Source organism: Pelecanus crispus, chromosome 3 (genome assembly GCF_030463565.1).
Source record: "Pelecanus crispus isolate bPelCri1 chromosome 3, bPelCri1.pri, whole genome shotgun sequence".
Lineage (NCBI taxonomy): Eukaryota > Metazoa > Chordata > Aves > Pelecaniformes > Pelecanidae > Pelecanus > Pelecanus crispus.
Genome location: NC_134645.1, coordinates 126007543 through 126025040, shown reverse-complemented (window position 1 = coordinate 126025040; position 17498 = coordinate 126007543). Strand labels below are relative to the sequence as shown.

General features: G+C 41.0%; 1 protein-coding gene across 1 annotated transcript; it reads left to right on the top strand.

Annotated features, from left to right (window-relative positions):
• The first annotated feature begins 1564 nt into the window (after positions 1-1564).
• MEP1A (meprin A subunit alpha) lies at positions 1565-16946 on the top strand. Its single transcript, XM_009483705.2, has 14 exons — positions 1565-1633; positions 1717-1741; positions 1839-1889; positions 2727-2771; positions 2882-2956; positions 3273-3390; positions 4952-5127; positions 8110-8331; positions 9309-9458; positions 12703-12918; positions 13831-14289; positions 15479-15652; positions 16231-16438; positions 16799-16946. The coding sequence occupies exons 1-14, from the start codon at positions 1565-1567 to the stop codon at positions 16944-16946; spliced, it is 2136 nt and encodes a 711-aa protein (XP_009481980.1).
• Positions 16947-17498: the final 552 nt, after the last annotated feature.

Genomic DNA, 17498 nt, shown 5'->3' with positions numbered 1-17498 from the left:
TCTATATTTTCTTGGGCAATTTTTGAATTAAGGGGACTAAAAGCCAAGTGTTTTTCAGACACTTCAGATTTTTGTTCAGTTTTTTGTTCCTTTCTCACATCCGCTGCTACACATCAGCAAATCATGGCCTTTGTGTTGTGTTTTGACTCTCTTTCCTCATCTGTGAAAACAGCCTTTACATGATGTATCTTGAGGCATGCTTCTCTTTTACTAATAGTGTGTCCTGATCAGGTATCAGCGTCCTTTGAAATAATAGTTCAAAAAAGCAAGTGCTGTACAAGACCCAGGTATGCTAGGTGAAAGATCAATCCTCCAGACCCTTCTTTCTCAAAAAATAAAAGACCTCTGTACTTATTCCTCTGCAATGTGATCTCACATAAATAGCTTCCTACTTTGATCTGTTTGGAGGAAAATATGTTGCTTAGGTTGGAGGACTGACTCCTTTCTAGGACAGGGTGGTGACTGTACGCAGGCACATTTCCTACTCAAAACCTAATTGCATTTGAGGCTTCTTCACACTGAAGTCCTGTGCCTCCTGGCAACACTGCTGGGAAGCAGTGTGTGAAGCACCTCCAGAGCGCTTTTTTTCTCTTCCTACTCAAGCCCTCTGTGTTGTGCTGTGGGCAGTGGTGGCTGTGGCACAAGCCTTTTCCTACCTAATTGCTGATCACAGATGTGGACATCCTCACCTTCATCACTTGTAATTTCAGATGTGAAATGCAGGAGAGGGATTCAATTGTCTAAGTTTAAGGCACTGTGACACTCAGGGCACATGGGACATTTGCAAGGGCGTAATGGGTATGGTACAGGACTTGTGGGACACCTAGAGTTTGCTGGAGCCTTGGCTCAGTTAGCCCATCTGCCCTCCCTGACCCATGTGCCCTGAGAAAGAAGACAGCAAAGTGCAGGACAAGAGTTTGTCATCTCTGAAACCCACCAGAAAAGAAAGGAGCATCAGGCCGGAAGGCCAAGGATCTATTGAGTAATGTGACCACCTCTGGAGCCAAAGGGTGGCACGTTGTGCACTGGGGCAGGAGTCCTGGGATGGGATCAGCTGTGGAAAAACACTGTCAGGGCATTCATAACCATTTCTCTTTTATCTCTGATCTTTACAATGTGGTGTTAATCATTAATTGAAAACAGCACTGGGTCAAATTCTAACATCACTGGAGTGCTATAAACCCAGAATAATTCTGATTAAGCATGTGGCTTTCCTCCTGTGCAGTCGAGATCTTAATGCTGACAGATAGCCAGCACAGTGGAAAGAGTCAGCAACTTTGGGCCAGACTGAGATCTTACACAAAATCTGGGTGGGCCTTTCACCAGCTGCTCTGAAGACATGAAGTTATCACATTCCTCTGTAACATTTCTCCAAAGTGGACTTAGGTAATTGATAACAGCAATGCCATCACGTGCCATTTAGGAGGAGAATCTTGCTGTTATAATAACGTTACAAAGGTGGAAAGTTTGAAGCTGGTTGGCTGATTTTCTGTGGAAAGCTCAGCAGCATGCCCTATATATTGTAAGATGACGAGAGGGACCAGCTTCTTCTTCCACTGCAAAAATGGGCTCCAGCATCTTCCCCCTCTGCCTAGCGCTTCTGTTATGTTACGTGTATGGTACTCCAGTCTCTGTAAGTAGAAACCTGATTTCTAGAGGCTCCTCAGTCCAGAGACATCCCATACCTTATACTGGTTGTATTTTATTCTCTTTCAGGTCAGGCACCTCTCCAGTGAAGCTGGTAAGTGCTCTGTGAACTCTTTTGAGTTTTGAAGCATTTTCTTGTGCTTGCTGTGTGCCACCACATCTGAACACATAATGTTTTGTCTGTCTTGCAGCAGATGCTGATGTTGGTGAGATAATCAAAGACATTCCAGACATAAATTTAGGTGAGTTCATGTCTAAATTCTCATAAGGCCTGAAAAATTGTGAGCAAAATGCTGAGTTTTCAGTATTGTAAAAAAGACGTGGGTGACTGATGGTCAGGTAGTTCATGGTAACAAGAGAAATATAATTAAGTGAGCTCTGAATTACTTTCCTCTGGCTATGATGCATGAATCTGTCCTAGGACTGTAACCCTATGTAAAGAAGGGGTGCAGATGTCTTTCAGTTCTGAAGTTTGGACAGACCACTGGTGTTAAGGCAGTAACACGCTATATCAATTGGAAAGGCTCTGGAGTCCCACCAGCATTTCCCCTCCAACTACAAATGATTTTTAGAAAGTTTTACTAAGTGGACAATAGCTTAGATGTTTTCTTGAGCTTCTATATAAGTGGTAAGGAAATCAAATGGAAAAGACACAAAACACTGTACTGTCTCTATTTTTTTTTTTTCCTGTAATGCAAATTTCTATATATCCTTTGATGGTGCATTGTACAATATTCTTCCTGATGCATTACTCAGTAGTACTGTATTCTCTAGAGCATTGTCTCATTGTGTGAGTGTTGCCATTGCCTGGTAGCAAGCAAGAGGTTATCAAACTAGACATGGATAATGGTGGCCACCACATTTCCACCACCAAAATGCAAACATTGCTGAGTAGTAAGTGTTGAGTAGAAACTACTGTTACATTTAGGCCTGTCCCTATATTTCAGTGTAAAGAGGTTGGTCCTTCTTTATTTTTCTGTAAATGCCTCATATAAGCAGGCTCAATATGATTTATGATGTGAAATACATTTGATATTTGATATTTCATTTACATTAACTTTCATAAAATTGCTTTTTAGCTGCTGGACTGGATCTCTTCCAGGGTGATATCTTACTCCCTGTAAGTAATTCAAAACCCTGTATCTGTCGCTTGTCCTAATTGTAATTTTGGTACAAATCAATCCATCTCCCCACAACAGATGCATCACCAGCTATTAATTCCCTTTTCAGCCAGATCAGCGAAATGCCCTAAGAAACGAGACCTACAGATGGAAGTTCCCCATTCCATATATTCTGGGTGATAGCCTAGGTAATGCAGATACTTTATTCAAATTTTAGCTCCAATCTTTATTTGCACTAAGGTTACTGTGATTAAAACAATGCCTTTTTCAGAACTGGCTCTCTCACATTAAAATTCACTAATAGCCAGATTGCTCCTTTATATCAAAACCATTCTTTTTCTTCTACAACTATCATAACAAAACACAATTTAATAAAATTAAATAATTTTTCTTTTCAATCATTTTTCTTTTGGTCCCACACATATATCTGTATGCATACCTTACCTCTCCAGGGTGAATGATCTGCAGCGTGTTAAAGGTGCTTTCCTGATGTATGTTTTCCAGACCTGAATGCCAAAGGAGTAATTCTCCAGGCATTTGAAATGTTCCGTCTTAAGTCTTGCGTTGATTTTAAGCCATATGAAGGAGAGTCAACCTACATATTCTTTACAAAAGAAACCGGGTAAGGCTTATATCCATTTCTGTTTAGCTTTGCTGTGTAGAATCAGCTGGGAATTCATTCCATCTGACTTCAGCAGTCTAAAAGTTTAGTCTAAGTCTATTGTCAGCAGAGAAAAAGAGGCCACAGAGAATGCAACCCACCTTACCTTCTTAGATGCAGAGCTTGGAAGCAGCTGCCTCCCTGCTGACTGCAGGGGATATTTGGATAATGAACTAGGAATAGGCATCTGACTTTTGGATGGTTACTCTTCGATGAGATAAATCCCAGCACTGCTGAGTTTTCTTCAACTGTTTCCACATTCCTATCTAGGGTTGTTTTCCATTTCTATGGTGGGTGTAATGACCACCATGTACATCCTCTTATCTTACCAAGGATGTAAATAGCCAGAATTTAGGTTTTGAAATCTTTGGAAGACAGAACAAAAAAAAAAAAATCTATGGGAAGCCAGTTTACTGTAATATTGCTAATAATTTTGAGGTGGCTCTTTTTTAATGAAAAGTCCTCTCAAAATCTTTATATTTTATAGTCAGAGACTCAGGTTTTCCAGGAACTGGAAAGATTTATGTTATTTCCTACATCTAAATATGTTTTGAAAGAACATCTAGAAAAGTGCATAAATCTTCTCACTATATCAGCTGTGAATATTTCTTGTTCTCCCAGAACTTCATAAAGGCCTATAGACACTGCTATTTCTGCCCTCATCTCTTCCTTGGGTAATATGTCCTATGACACTTCTCTTACAAGACTGCAAGTGCCATGATTTTTGGAGAGTTGGTGCCGAAGAGCCTGGTACTGGAAACTCCCTGGTAGCAGCTATTCAAGAGACCAGAGGCTCAAGCTCTTTGTTTTCAGTACCCACATTAGTGTGTTCAGAGCTCCTTCAGCAAACTCCATCCAACATTGCTTTGTGATGTGCAAATGAAGCTATAGTTCAAGCAGTTGCCTCTTACATCACCCTTGGGCTACCCTAAACAGTTCTGAGTGAATTGGCTGAGGAGCTCCTTTCTTCCTCAGTCATGATTAGCTTCTGTTGAGTCATGGATGAGGGGCTGGGCCCTCACAGAAAAACGTAATTTCACACCTATGGCCAATGCATTGCACAGTTGCTGTTAAAAAGGACCAAATGCTGCTGTTTTAAATCCTCCTAGATCCTTTCTCTAGCCCATGTGATTGCAAAAAAGCCCCATCTGTCTTGATGACTTTACTGTTTTTATGTATGTATTAAGTTTTTTGGCACATTTCTTGGCAAAATGACGGCTGATACAGGACTAAACTTCTGTGGATCTCAAAAATCGGGGTGAGCTTGTCTAACGTAGAGGGTAAGTAAAATGCTGGCCTCATGCAAGTCATAGAGAGTATGTTTTTGGGGCTTAGTCTGCTTTCAGAGTAGAGTATCTGTAGAGTATCAAGGCCTCTGGTCAGCATGTAAATAATGATTTCTGTTACTCCTTTTACATTTAAATCTTTTTTTTATATTACTTTAAATCCAGGGAGCAGGCTGAGAACTTAAATACAGAGAAGAAAACTGCTTAACAGACAGTAATTTCTCTCTCTTTCTCAGGTGTTGGTCCATGGTAGGGGACCTGCAGACTGGACAGAACCTCTCTCTTGGGGTAGGGTGTGACTACAGAGCACTAGTGGAACATGAGCTTCTGCATGCTTTGGGATTTTACCATGAGCAGTCAAGGATGGACCGAGATGACTATGTGACAATCTGGTGGAATGAAATTCTTCCAGGTGGGTTTTGACCTTCAAGTCAGATTTTGTAAAGTGCAGATTCATCAGTATCTTATTTTCCCTCCCAGATTTTAAGAGCTTCTTAAAGAGATGATTTTAGAAACACTGGGCCACACCTGATACCACTGTAAATCAATCTGTAGATATAGCAGGATTTCAGTACAACTTCTCTAGTCAAAGACTACAGACTTTCTAAGGCAAGAAGAGAGAGGTCCTGCTTGGAAGTCAGAGGACTTTATTCCCCCTTGGCTCCAGGACTGGTCTGCTCTCTGATTTTGAACAAATCGCTTGCCCTTTCTATGAGTCTGTTTTCCCTTGCCGTGTAATGCAAATTGTAATCTTACTGGGATGGTGACCTTGGAGGTGGCTCTTCTTTAATCAAAGGTCCTCTCAAAATCTGAAAGGTTTTTATACTCAGAGATTCAGGCTTTCCTGAAACTGGAAAGATCTACTTTGTACATGAAGAAGCCTCGAAGTGATTAGATCAGAAGACACACATAAAATAGGGCTCTCTCCTGCTCTCTCCTGCCCAATGTGTCTCTTCAGGTTCTTGCCTTCAGGTTTAGAATAATCTGATTCAGTGGCTTTATGAGTTTCAGCCAACTCTCCACAGTCCCCCTGGTCCCTAGGCAGTTTCTCCTGCTGTCTCCTGTGAGGTCTGGTTCTGTACTACTTAATGATCGCTTATTTGAAAAAGAGCGAATGGGAGTCTATAACAAGTTCTGAAAGGCACACTGGCAAAGACACCAAGCGTGAACTCTTGTTCCCAGTGGTGGTGCTTTGCGATGCCAGTGATGGTGTCAATGCAGGAAAGTTGCCCTGCTCTGTGCCATTGCTCATGCTCTGTGTGGGCAAACTGATCACTTCAGTCTCCAGGGTTATGCACTCACCATCTTTGCAAATAAGTGAAACATACATGCAAAATAGTCATCAGAAAGCAACAAGCTTCAGGGAGCACTGTGTTCTCTTTTGGATAGATAAGAACTGCTGGTACAAGCAATTTTTGCTGACCTCTAAGAGCAGTGTCTGATATTTCGAATTGCTTCAAGTTGAATGGCCATGCACATTCCTTCTTGCCTCTGCCTTATAAGTGGCAGAGCAGTAGATGGGATGTGCGTATTGATTTTGCAGACCATAACTTTTATTCTTATGAACAGCACTAAAACCAATTCACTTTATTACTAACTTGGTCTCATCTTGAATCATGGTGATGAAGATGATGATAATAGTATCTAGGCTCTGACTTTTGGGACCCTTTTTGCTGTGCACTGTCACTAACCATCTCCAAAGCAAGAAGACTTACAATGTACTTATAATGCACTATTGAGAGCTCCATGATGTACATAGGTATTGAAAAGCTTGACAAAACAGTGCCAATTCTCCGTGCATTTTTTTTTTTCCAAAAAATATATCATTGAATCCTCTCAACTTATCTGTGGTGTATTCAATAGCCACAAATCTGGGACACCAAAAAAATAATACAGATGATAGACTTTAGAGTGACACTATTCTGAATGGAGTGCTGGAGCTGGTCTGATATCATTACAGCTAATTCCTATATCCTGTAGTTTTCTTTCCATGCTATAAAATGTCATTTTCCAGTTAGGCAAATTTATTAACTAGATGACTTCTACTGAAGCCATTTGAAAGATGTCTGCTCCTCTAAAGAGAAATAAGGCTGATAGGATTTTGCTCTGTGTGTGCGTGCACACATCTGTTCCCACATTAGTGATCTGCAACCCCAAATTTAATAGCATGGTAGCAGTTTTTGCCATAATGCATTTTCGTAAACTGCAATGCAGATAGCTGGCTGAGAGAAGAGATCCCCTATTCACGTCGCTGTTGACAGAAAAGCTAATAAGCCTATTACACTTCAGAGAAAACACACAAGACAGCCTAATGAAATAGCCTCCTCAGTGTATGGTTTATTTCTTTCAGAAACACATAGAAGTTACCCTTTGCCTGGTAATGACCTTAAACCCCAGCATTATTACACATGCTTGTGTCCTGCCAAGATTTTGACCCCAGCTATAAAAAGTGATAGCACTTAATTATCACGATTCTCACCCTTCTTGATAAAAGGTGCAATTCAAGTATCTGTAAGAAAATAATTCCAGCCTCTTATATAATCTCAAGCTTTGGACTGAAGGCCTTTGCACCCAGAATGGACTTGCAGAAAGGAAGGGCAGCCTTTACACAGAGAAGCTGTAATTATCCAGCGAGCGCAGTCATGTGCTGTTTCTTCTTGGAGAGCGAATGCCAAATATTCTGAAAATATTTGCAGCTGAAAATGCTGGCAATTTCTCTTTACTTCTATACCAAAGCATGTGAAATGGCTCCCTCTCTCTGCCCTAGCAGACACCTTCTTAATGAAAATCTTTCTCTAAGAAACCATGAGAAACACGTTTCCAAAAGACATTTCAATAGAAATATCATAGCAATATTGTAAATCTAGGGTAAAACCATAATTTTTTTCACACGTTCCTAATGTATTTTTTTGCTTCAAAGAAAAACAGAACCTGGTGGCACTCCAGGACAGTCATACCTGTCCCCTTAATAAGTGGAGAGCTCCAGGGCATCTCCTTGTTCATATAAGATCTAATATCCTGGGAAATGTTTGCATCAATATTCACAGGCTCTGGAACGGAGTGCATTAATCCTTAAGCTTAATCCTTTGGGATGCTTACTATTAGACCATCTAATCTGACCTCCTATATATCCCATTCTTTACAGCTCATTGATATTTGATTTTGAACTTACTGAAGTCACATGTGAGGGTGCAGAACTGCAATCTAAAGACACTGCTTTGTTGTCCAAATTACTTCACAAACAAATCTTGCTAAATTTGCATATTTTATTGTAAACTAATTGCTTTCGAGTTATATCAATTCTGCCTCAGAAAACTGTATCCAAGGAGCCACGCTAAAGCCATTTCCTTTCCAATTTCTCTAAAAATGAAGCACTTTTCTGTTCTTTTACCAGGCCAAGAGCACAATTTTCTGAAGTATGATGACAGCTTCATCACAGATCTGAACACTCCCTATGACTATGAATCATTGATGCACTATGAACCACTTGCATTTAACAAAAATGAAAACATCCCCACAATCACAACGAACATACCAGAATTTAATGATGTAATTGGACAACGTCTAGATCTCAGTGCCATTGACCTGGAAAGACTGAATCGCATGTATAACTGCAGTAAGTCATAATTTAACCATGGAAAATTGTTTCTTTGTTTATACTTGAACCTGGCTGGTTTACCTCCCTTATGTCTCTAAAACCACAAAAACTCTTCTCAGGTGCTCTTGAGGCAGTATGAGAGAGGACCTGTGGTGTAGAGACCCAAACAGTTTATTCCCTCCTCATCCCTCTCTTTGGCTCTGCTAACTGTCATTACTTTTGTAAAAGTTCAATTAGTCAATGAAAGTCAATCTATTCATGTTTTTTCTTCCATGTTGCTCCTAGGGGTTCAGACACGTAGGTGTTTTCTGCTGGTGTGTGGGCAGCTTCATTGTGCCTCTTTTGGGAGGTGAATGCAACTGTACTTTGTCCTCTTTTACTGACGTTTGGTATTAGATTATTTTTCACCTGAGATTGGCTAAGTCTAGAGTCTGACACTCTGTCTAGTTGGTTGCTAAGCTGGTTGAAGATGTTAACACCATGTGTGATTATTAGCGAGATGTTCTTGTCCCCATGGATCTGCCAACATAAGCATCCACTTGCAGGCAAACTCAGGTGAACCAGCCTAAGGTAACTGGCTGGACTTTGCTTGAAGTGGAAGAACAGTACTTATGCTCATCAAGCAGACAACTGAGCCATGAAGAACAATAACCTCCAGCAGAGGAATGGTTAAATGCAACACCACCACCGTTCACAAAGTGACTTGTCTCTCCAAGGCTTGCAAGCAGGCATAAAGACAGCCACCAGCAGTCAGTGTGCTTCAGCTGTGGCGTGGGAGTTTGTTAACCTTCTGCAAAGAGGTCAGATGTTGGTATCTTTACGCAGGGAATCCCTCCAGGAATCAAACTTTTCTTCTTTTGAGTCTTTGGCCTCATATCTGCTGTTGTCTTCTCTACATGATGTCTATACTAATGTAAACAAATGTCCCCCAAAATAGGGCAGAAATTTTAATGAGATATTGCTTTGGTGGTAACCACTTGTGCATTTTTTTTCAGCTTCGACTCACACTTTTTTGGACCAGTGTTCTTTTGAGCTTGAAAATATCTGTGGCATGATTCAGGGCACCAGAGATGATTTAGACTGGGTCCATCAACTGAGCAGTGCTACAGGGCAGAAAGACCACACACTTACTGGGCGTTGTAGAGGTAAAACGAAGTAACAGAACTCTTTCTTACGGAAAAGGGGTTAGCTGCAGTAATGGTCCCTTGTGCATGTCTGTGCTGGTCTGTGTACTTCAACTACAGTGTCTTTAACAACTTCTCTGAACCTGTTGTAGTCAACCATTGAGAAAACCCAGCACTGGCTACTCTGAAAACACAGGCTTAAATGACCATATTTAGAAGACCACTGCCTGGTTTTGGCTGGGATAGAGTTAATTTTCTTCCTAGTAGTGGGAATAGCACTGTGGTTTGGATTTAGTAGGAGAAGAATGTTGATAACACACCGATGGTTTAGTTGTTGCTGAGTAGTGCTGACACCAGTCAAGGACTTTTCCGCTTCCTGTGCTCTGCCAGGTGTACAAGAAGCTGGGTGGGGGCACAGCCAGGACAGCTGACCCAAACTGGCCAAAGGGCTATTCCATACCATATGGTGTCATGGGCAGTATAGAAACTGGGGGGGGGGGGGGGTTGGCTGGGGGGCAGTGATGGCTGCTTGGGAACTGTCTGGGTATCAGTCGGCGGGTGGTGAGCAATTGCATTGTGCATCACTGGTTTTGTATATACTTTTGTCATTATTACTACTACTATTATTTTCTTTTCTTCTGCTGTCCTATTAAACTGCCTTTATCTCAGCCCATGGGTTTTACCTTTTTTCTCCCAATTCTCTCTCCCATCCCACTGTGTGTGGGAGGGTGAGCGACCAGCTGTGTGGTGCTTTGTTTCTGACTGGGGTTAAACCATGACAACCACCCAGCAAACATCTGAGTTGTAATGTTTCTAATTAAGCAAAAAGCCCTTTTTCTTTTCACATCTTGGCCCTGTGAGTGTGAGTTTATGGTTGCACTCATGCTCTCACTAAGCTTTTTCAACATAGTGGAACATTCTTCACCACCGGCAAGAGAAAAGGGGACAAAGTTTGCAAAGTATTTTATGACGGGAGTTTAGGGATAATTTTCTTTTTCACATGACATTTTTGCCATTTTTCAAAGGAAGAAAATCTCAAAATGGGTGGAGTCAGCCCCAGTCACAGTTGCAGGGTGCTAGCTTACAAGTGAGAATAAAGAATAAATCCTAATAAGCGGTTCTGAAAAGCAAGGGCCTGATTTGTCATTTAGACAAGGAAAACTACTAGAGACTTAAAAAAAAAAAAAAGTTACTTTTGTGGTGAATTTTGCCTACGTACAGAGTGAAAGAATCCTGGCCTAAAGCACATTCAGTTGCGCTTTGTTACTCTTTGATAAAGGAAAAATTTGACTTGCTGCACTCAGGAGTAGACTATTTCCCTTATGTGACACACCCACTGGAAAGAAGAACAGGTCCTCAACCTCTTTTAATTTTGGTACTTGTTGGTCAGGTTCAAGAATGCAATATAACTCAAGAAAACCATCTGACAGCTTCTAGAAGTACATGCTCCTAACTCTCATGTGACTTTTTAAATTCTTTCTCTCCTTTTTTTTTCCCCCCATATAGTATAATGTAACTGAAAAATAATTCAGCTGAGTTGTTTGAGATTATCAGGTAAAATCCAATCTGTCTAAAGCAAGCACTTAACTTGCACTTGTGCTCTAGCATCTAGTGACTTGATACAAAATATGTATCGACATTATCTGAAGGGTTAATGGAGAGGGGTAGGTGCCTCTGAGGATCTCCAGAGTATATAAATGAATTGCATGAGTAAGGAGTGCTTCTCCTTTTGGACGCTTTCAATGACCCTTGCTTGATTCATTCAAATTTAGACATTTTTGGAGAACTGGTTCTGCAGTCATGTCAAGTGGTGGCAAATTTCAGGTTTCTAACACAGATGGATCATATTTTGCCCAAACACTTTTGACTTCTTGGGTTTTTGACTTATTACTGGCTAAACTGAAGGAGGGAAAGTATAGCCTAAATTTAGAGAGGAGCTGGCAGCCTGGCTTTGGATTTGATCCCTGTATCCCCATGCTGAAGTCTGCTGAGGCCATATTCTAATTGCCATAGATGCTTAATGCTGCCTTTATTTGACTTTCTTACCAACAAGGAGGTAGAGTCTAGATCATTTGGGGGTTTGATACCATAGTAAGTTCACCCACAAAGTTAGGCACCTGAATAAGGCTCACAGCCCTGTTTCTCACTTGGAGCAACAGTGATCGTACTTATATTTAACATACTCAAATTTAACATAAATTTAACTTACGGTGAAGTGTCATATGTGTGCATAAAGCAATTGGGTATCTTTGGCAAGTTTTCTATGGGTATGAGTTCAAAGCATTGCTACTGTGTGGGAGGTAATGGAGAATATTCCCCTGACACGGTTAGAGCAAACATGATAAACAGCTCGAACAGCTCCGCTAACCATGCAGGAGGCTGCACTGTGTTTACACATCTGCAGGTTTAGCTGATGATGCCCTAGGTGTTAGCTTGGACAAGAGTCCAAGAAACCAGCCACCAACAGAGGAAGCTTTCACACAATAGATAAAAGAATTTCACTTTTTAATTTAATCATAGGCTATAATGAATAACAAAAGAGCAATGCAAAACAGGTAAGACGTGATAAGATGTGACAAGTCCATGCGACACTAAGATACATGTGCAAATGGTGAATCCCTTGTAAATATAAGGATAAAAGTAGACATTTCAAATCTAAAGTAAAGAACACTTCAGAAAATGTTAGCGGGAAATTAAACTAGAGGGGGAATTATTAACTAATTCCCCAAACTGAGAAGCTAGTTTTGAAAAGTCTTTGGCCAAGCTGTAAAAAAGAGCTTCTTCATGTTCAAGGTCAGGAGAGTGCTAGTTCTGTGTCCAACTCTTTTTTATTATCTTCATCACTGATAAGAAATTATCTTACTCTTTACAAGGTAATATAGCATGTGCTCTTTAAGATTGCACCTTTAGATTATGTTCAGTATAAATCAAGTAAAAAAAAAATGTTTACTAGTCACTTGCAGTCAGCACTGAATCTTCTGTCTCATATCTCTGACATCCCTGAGGCATCCAACTTCCAACTAGACCAATTAATGCAAAATTGACATGAGCTGCCTGCAATGCTTTCCATATATATGCTAAACTACTAGTCCTGTTCTTTGTCCTGGTCTGTCTTGGATGGTTATCACATACTATTTCCTCGACTGTTCATGTTAAGTACTATACTTATGCCTACTAAAAGCGTGGAGTTGAAATTATAAATTTAAACCATGCAGCTAGCAGGAAATCTGGGAAGAGGCAGTGACACTCTACGCTTGCTTCGCAGATGCTGGCTATTTCATGTACTTCAGCACCAGCTCTGGCAAGGCAGATGAGGTGGCAGTGCTCGAGTCTCGAATCCTTTATCCAAAGAGAACTCAGCAGTGCCTCCAGTTCTTCTATAAGACCACAGGAAGCCTTTCTGACAAGCTGATCATCTGGCTTAAAGAGGATGATGGCACTGGAAATGTTCGCAAGATGAGGAAAATTCAAACCTTTCAAGGTAATGCTGGAAATATGAGGGATATATAGAATATTGGGCAGGCAAGTTGTCTTACTGAGTCCATAAATGCAGTGGATTGTCTCAGAAATCAAAAGATTTTCCCAAAGCTACCAGAATATCTTGCAATCCAGCTAAGGATTTTGGTATTACATTGAGGTCATTTAGCAGTGAAACTGTGGATTGTAATAACATAATTTTAGGTCCTCCGCAGCAGAAGTCACAATGTTCCTAATAAAGCTTTGTTACACTCAGTGATTGAGAGGGACCCCAAACTCTGCTGGAGATCAATTGACATGATCTCCACTGGCTGTTATATGATCTAACTGTGAGCTGTCCAGATGTAAATACCTGTGGTCATCTGCAGTCGATAAGAATCCCAGCCTGATTTTTATATGGCTGGAAATATAAAAACATATATAATTTTGGAAATGTGAACTGAATTCCCACTTTGGGTGATTTTGCTAAATAGGCCAAATACAGCCACTGTGGCACTATGCCGTTTATGGTGTCAAAACCCAAGACCTGTGATAACCTGCCTATATCAAGCTGCAGCAGTTTGCAGGGAAGGATAAGTCCCTGGAAAAGTGGCAGCAACAGTTAATTCTAACACGCTGGGTCATTGGCTCCCATCCACTTGTTATGTCTTGGCCTTTAGCCTGTTGCCCTTTATATTAGAGACTGTCATTCACTAACGTGTGAAAAGTTCCCAATACAATGTATCCAAAGCATTTAGATGGTAAGGCGATGTGATTATATTATAATCACAATATCAACTTAAGGTCTCTAGCCTTCAGGCTTCTGTGAGAGGTCCAGTTGTCTAAAAATGCAGCTGGAATGGATGTCTAGGAATCAGATGCTTCATAATATCACTAATCATGCTGACAGCAATGTTTTGCTTTCCTTTTACCAAAGCGGATAATGACTCTAACTGGAAAATTGCCCATGTAACCCTCAATGCTCAGAAGAAGTTCCGTTACCTCTTCCAAGGACTAAAGGGCAACCCCAGCTCTTCATCTGGTGGGATTGCTATCGATGATGTCACACTGACAGAGACCCCCTGTCCCACAGCTGTGTGGGTCATTCGGAATTTCAGCCAAATCCTCGAAAATGCATCAAGTGGTATTATTGAAAGCCCCCGGTTTTATAGCCCTGAGGGTTATGGTTTTGGTGTAACTGTGGTTCCCCACTCCTCAATCAGTGGCTACACTCGCATTGCCTTTCACTTGTGCAGTGGAGAGAACGATGGTGTTCTGGAGTGGCCAGCTCTGAACCGCCAAGCTATAATGACGGTGCTGGACCAGGACCCTGATGTCATGAAAAGGATGTCCTCAAGCAAAAGCTTCACCACGCTCAAAGACCATCTTAACTCAGGTAAGTGGTGTCTGCCTGCGGGAATGATGAAAGCGAAAGCCAAAGAATCTGAGTCAGAGGATTGAGTGTAGGACTCAAGAGTTGGGCAACTTTGGCTGCATTTCCCCTGATTTGGGACACTTTCCTGTGTAAGATTTTCCTGTGTATGACTCAGAATTCCTGTCTGTGAAAGATCATGTAGTATGAAAAGTGATGCATAGAAGGCTGATGTTATTATGAACAATCCCTGCGATATCTGAGTTTGACTCTAAATACAGATTTCTCTAAGAACTGGAAATTCTCATTCTATCTGTGGTTTGCCCATTATGATAGGTGACATATCACCACAGGATGGTGCAATGCCAGCCGGGTTCTGTATTCCATTACTAAACCAACAATACCTTAAGTTAAAAGTGCATTTTGGAGGCTTGGTTAACTTGAACATACATAGTCTGAATGCACAGGGTTCACATTGTAGCTGTATTTAAGGAAAAAAAACCCAAACCTGAAAACACCTGTGAGATCAGTCTGCAACATTTGAAGCCTGTCTTGCTTGGCTGGGTGTAGACTGCAGATTATGAACTCTTTCAGACAGGAGCTACCTTTTAACTCCAGGTTTATATAGCGTGTAGCACCATAGTTCCACATCCACCCCTAGGAGTTCCCATGTATGTGTTAATTCAAAGAAATAAGAACAACAGGACAACATTGGCTTTGGTACAGAATAAAATACTAGAGATGAATCTCCATCCCTCTTCACTTTTTCCAGTGGAAGTTCAGTATACACTTTTTCAATAGGAGGTTTTAAACCTTAGGTATGAACATGTTTAACAGAAACAGCAATGAACAAAGTCTGCTAGACTCTACACCGTAGGCACTTAAAAACTGATGAGGAAGTGTCCTTATGCAGGAGGGAGCTCTTAGCTGGTGACAATGAGGAGGTAACTTGTGTTTGGTTAGTCCTCAATGGAAGGGGAGTTGTGGAATTTAAATGCCCTCACATAGACTAAGAGTCCTCATGGAGGCCATATCTAACAATCTGCTGGCACCCATAATTTGTCAGTCCTCTGTGATTTGTTTGGGCATTTCAGCTCTGAACTTGATTTTACAGCATAAATCTGATTTAACACTAATGCACAAAAAAGCCATGTCATACTTCCAGCTGCAGAACTTTGTAGTTTCTTACTCACCACTCATATTCTCTTTGCAGATGTTAACAGAACCTTAATATGGGATAAACCATCAATTGCTGGAACATTTGATGCCTCTTGCAATTGCTACAGAACTGTATCCTGGGGGTGGACTAACTTCATATCCCACAGCCAGATGAGACGGAGAAGCTTCCTGAAAAATGATGACCTAATTATTTTTGCAGAATTTAATGGTAAAGACCCTCTTCCTGATTCTCCTTACAAAAACAAATGGGTGATCCTCTCTATCTCTTTTCATACATTCAAGTAACTATTGCCACCTGTCTCTGAGTCATCTTCTCTTTCTAAAGGGGATCAACTTTTAAAGCGCTTCTGTGTCTTAATTTCAGGTGGGTGATGTTGACTACAGTGATTGTGAGTTCAGAGGAACCTAAATGGCAATGATTTACTGAAGGTTAACTTAGCCAGCTTGAAGCACCCTAATCAGTAGCTATGGCCTTTTCTAAGCACTGAACATACTAAAAGGCCTTCCTCATTGTGCTTATTTTCAAACTGAACAGCCACACAGCATAATTTTTCAATGTAGAGAATACCACTGATTTGCCTACCATAAATTCAGTATTATTTTCTATCTTGTGCTTTAAATATGCAGAACTTACTGTGGTATGGTAAGAGCTCTGTAATGGGCAAATGGATAAGGAGTGTATTCTGGTCCACAAAGCACCCTGTGAGTCCCTGGTATGAAGAATACTACATATAGCATCACTCACTGTTGCATGATGTCTTTCTCCTCTCTTTCCTTTTTTAAAAGATATAAGTTACCTCAATAACACTGAAGTCCCTGTTGAACCTAAACAATCTGCCTTCATCGAAGGCCTCGTTCTTGAAAGGCAGAAGAGAGCAGCCCAGGATATGGAGACCGTTCAAGACCAGCTGCCTTATCTGCAAGACCCATGTGACCCAAACCCTTGCCACAATGACGGAGTCTGTGTGAATGTGAAAGGGAGAGCAAGCTGCAGGTACCACAGACCTCTTCCCTGCTTGCCTTGACTTTCTTCTGAACCAAATGATGCAGTTAATAAGTATTCAGAGCTACAGACCTCAGAGGTCAGAGCCACTAGGTCTTCAAGGAACAGTAGGAACAAAACACTTCACTGCAGTGACTGGTTTCTACTAGCAGCCATAAGGGGAGGCAAAGAAACCCCATTCTGTGGTGCTTCCAGGGGATGTAAACAGCCTCCAAACAATGGGGATGTTGTGACGTGAACCCCTCTAATGGGAACTGCTCATCCAGGACAGTGAGTGTCAGGACCTTGAGGTGGGCTTATAGGGCAGGACAAAACTCCTGATCCATGTGAATCTGTACTTTATTTTCCCAGGTGCCCATCAGGACAAGCCTTCTTCTTCACAGGTGAGAGGTGTCAGTCAATGCAGGTCCATGGGAACATCCTGGGAATGACAGTTGGTGGCATTGCTGGAACCATTGTCTTAACCATCGCCCTCATTTCCATGATGGCTAGAAGATAAAGAGCTGCAGGGGGATAAATCTCAGCCTGGTATTTCTCCATAGTTCATAAGACATTGACTTTCAGTGAAAAATGACGAATGCAATTTGTAGAAGACCAGTCAGCATATGGATGAAATGCTTCATCAACATCTTGGCAGCAATTTGTTTACTCTGTAGGACTTGGTAGTTAAAGAACATCGTGTAGAACTGCTGTCTAATGAAAGTTCATACCCTGCCTCTCTTGTGTGTTCTTTGAATGTTTTGTTTCTTCATCCAATAGCAAGTGGTAGTGCTGGGAGTCCATGCATTTACTCTCAACCACAGTTCAAACTTAGATTAAATAATGGGTAGAACCACTCAAAACACTGGAAGAAGTCACATAGAAACACATATATTAAGAATCTAGAAATGTTCCTATAGAAATTACTAAAGAAATCTAAAGGGTACACATTCATAGTATGTATGTAAATCAGTACATCAACACTCATTTTCCATGGAGCTGTGCTGGTTTACAAAAGCTGAGTAGCTATTACATAGAATTCATAGTAAACCACTAGTACGTATTTTTGGCC